This window comes from Perkinsus marinus (genome assembly GCF_000006405.1).
Source record: "Perkinsus marinus ATCC 50983 genomic scaffold scf_1104296944428, whole genome shotgun sequence".
Classification (NCBI taxonomy): Eukaryota; Perkinsozoa; order Perkinsida; family Perkinsidae; genus Perkinsus; species Perkinsus marinus.
Genome location: NW_003211397.1, coordinates 309,130 through 311,289, shown reverse-complemented (window position 1 = coordinate 311,289; position 2,160 = coordinate 309,130). Strand labels below are relative to the sequence as shown.

At 46.6% G+C, this 2,160-nt stretch overlaps 2 protein-coding genes across 2 annotated transcripts in view; both read left to right on the top strand.

Annotated features, from left to right (window-relative positions):
• Positions 1 to 18: 18 nt before the first annotated feature.
• On the top strand, positions 19 to 441 carry Pmar_PMAR019124 (hypothetical protein; the record flags this gene model as incomplete). The annotated part of the gene is made up of 1 exon (XM_002780180.1): positions 19 to 441. One exon carries the CDS (start codon positions 19 to 21, stop codon positions 439 to 441), a length of 423 nt encoding a protein of 140 aa, XP_002780226.1.
• Positions 442 to 2,116: 1,675 nt separating this feature from the next.
• Positions 2,117 to 2,160, top strand: part of Pmar_PMAR019123 (adenylosuccinate synthetase, putative) — a gene marked incomplete at both ends in the record, with an annotated part of 689 nt that continues 645 nt past the window's right edge. Inside the window, one exon of the mRNA XM_002780179.1 lies at positions 2,117 to 2,160. Within this exon, the coding sequence (XP_002780225.1) occupies positions 2,117 to 2,160 (44 nt within the window).

The window sequence follows — 2,160 nt, the reverse complement described above, 5'->3', positions numbered from 1 at the left end:
GAGGCCTTAAACCATCGCATGAACACAACTGCATTGAATGTGAGTGATCTGCTCAAGGTGGCCGATGCCAAGCTCAAGGGCGGCTCTGCTGTGCTCCCAACTATTCCAGAGAAGGACAACTGGACCTACCATATCCATCGTAACGGCCAGGCCGTGATGGGACCCTCGCGCGTTTGCAGCGCTCTCTTATGTGAATTGCTCCGTGCTGGTGGCGCTCTAGGCGACCATGAGCTCTTCTGTTCTGAGTTCACCCCTTTTGATATTTACAGTATGGATATTTTCACTACTCCTACTCACCAACTCAAGGGGGACTACGTTATCAACTTGACCAAACCTGAACCATTGCGCCTCGGTCAGAAGTCAGTTACCAATAATATGGCTCAGAGATGTGGTAGTATCATCACCGCGAATTCCTACTACGCCAGAGAGTCTCATTGCTGAGGTTTGCTACTCCTCTGACATAGCCTTTTTTTTATCTCTAAGTGCTCACTCGTTATTCTGCGAGTATTTCAGAACAGCAATCGTACCCTATTTCTCTTCTTCCGATGGATGGTAAGTTAGCCGTCTCATTCTGCTTTCCGTTACGACGGGAAAGGGAAGTTACACGTGCTTTCCAACGGGAGATCAAATGTTTGGGATAGCCTGTTGGAGATACAATGTTTAAGCGACTCAATTATGGAAGGATGATACGCTATCCCTGTATGGTATAATCTTGTTGATATGCGATCATCAGCTCGACCCATGCACGTCGCCCTGATGAGCCTCGGGCAGTTCTCATTTCATAGCATTAATGCGCTATTTGAGTTGTCAATGACAGCTTGTCATTATGACAATGTCATGCCCATTACAATGTCATGGAAATGATATCAAGCATGCAAACACCATCATCGCTGCTTTCGTTTCAAAGCTTTTCTGAAGAAAGTTCCTTCAGCATCTCCACAACCTCCCCATATAAATTCCACTCACGCCGAATACGAATGAGCCGATCAATGCCCACATTATAAGAAAGTGAGACACATGCGCAATGGGCTTGGACTCGAACAAAGTAAGAAGATCGTCGGCTCAGAAACAGCTCAGAGAATCCGCTCGGTTCTCCAACCACTTCCTTGAGAGTCCATCGTACACTGGCGTCCTTCAGACCGTCAATGAAGAATGATAATCGACGAATAACAATGTTCTCCACACTATCTCGAGTTCTATTACTAGTTTTCTTTTCAGAGAAAGCTTGGCACTACTCTCGTAGTGCCGACCGCTCTTGCTCGGCCTTCTATGAATCAGTATCACCGCTCACTGTTCACACCTCCGGTTCTCTCACAAGACGCTCATACTCCTCCTTCCACTTCTGAGCTGAAGCATTTGATGTGCGAGCTGTAGGCCTAAGCCGCAGTTGAACATTATCAGAAGAACCTCTTATTGATTTGGGCTAAGGATTTAACGCTTCGTAGCTAAGGACGAAAAATACGATTGTACAGTTGTAGCGCATATCCACAATACTGTATTGTGGATTTCCACCGGCCCGGTGGAAATACACCTTCAAGAAATACTGTATTGTCAATACAGTATTTCTTGAGCTGGATCGAGACGATGGACTACGTATATGATCTCAGGCATCAACTGTTTCCGAACAAAAACCACTAAAAACTATACTTGATAGTATGAACTTGATACTCACTGATCATCACAAAACTTGTGAGACAAATAGAGAGAAAGGCACCGCTGTGTACCACACACTCAAAACTTACGCGCCGTAAGTCACGCATGACCCGCTTTACTTGATGTCAGGCTTAGGACCTCGAATGATTGATGCTACTAGCGCCACGCTGGCAGCGCGAGGCTAGGATGATTAGCAATGCTGAGTCAGCATTCTATGCTAGCACTTACCGCGACAGCTCATTGGCATAGATATGTCGTTGACCTACGAAGCTGAGCTTCGGAAGCTCACAGTCGTTCGGAACGACTGGCCACGTCACAGGTCCTATTTTCGACCTGTACAAGAACGATGCCTCATCAGCATGGCAATTGCGGAGCGAGCGAAGCGAGCGGAGCGTATTCTCTCACTTTACTAACACTTTGTGCGTGCGTGCGTACAAATTATCCAGCTCGATCTAGAGAGGTTATGATCACATGCTATACACCATTCGATAGCTCTCGCTCTGGGGA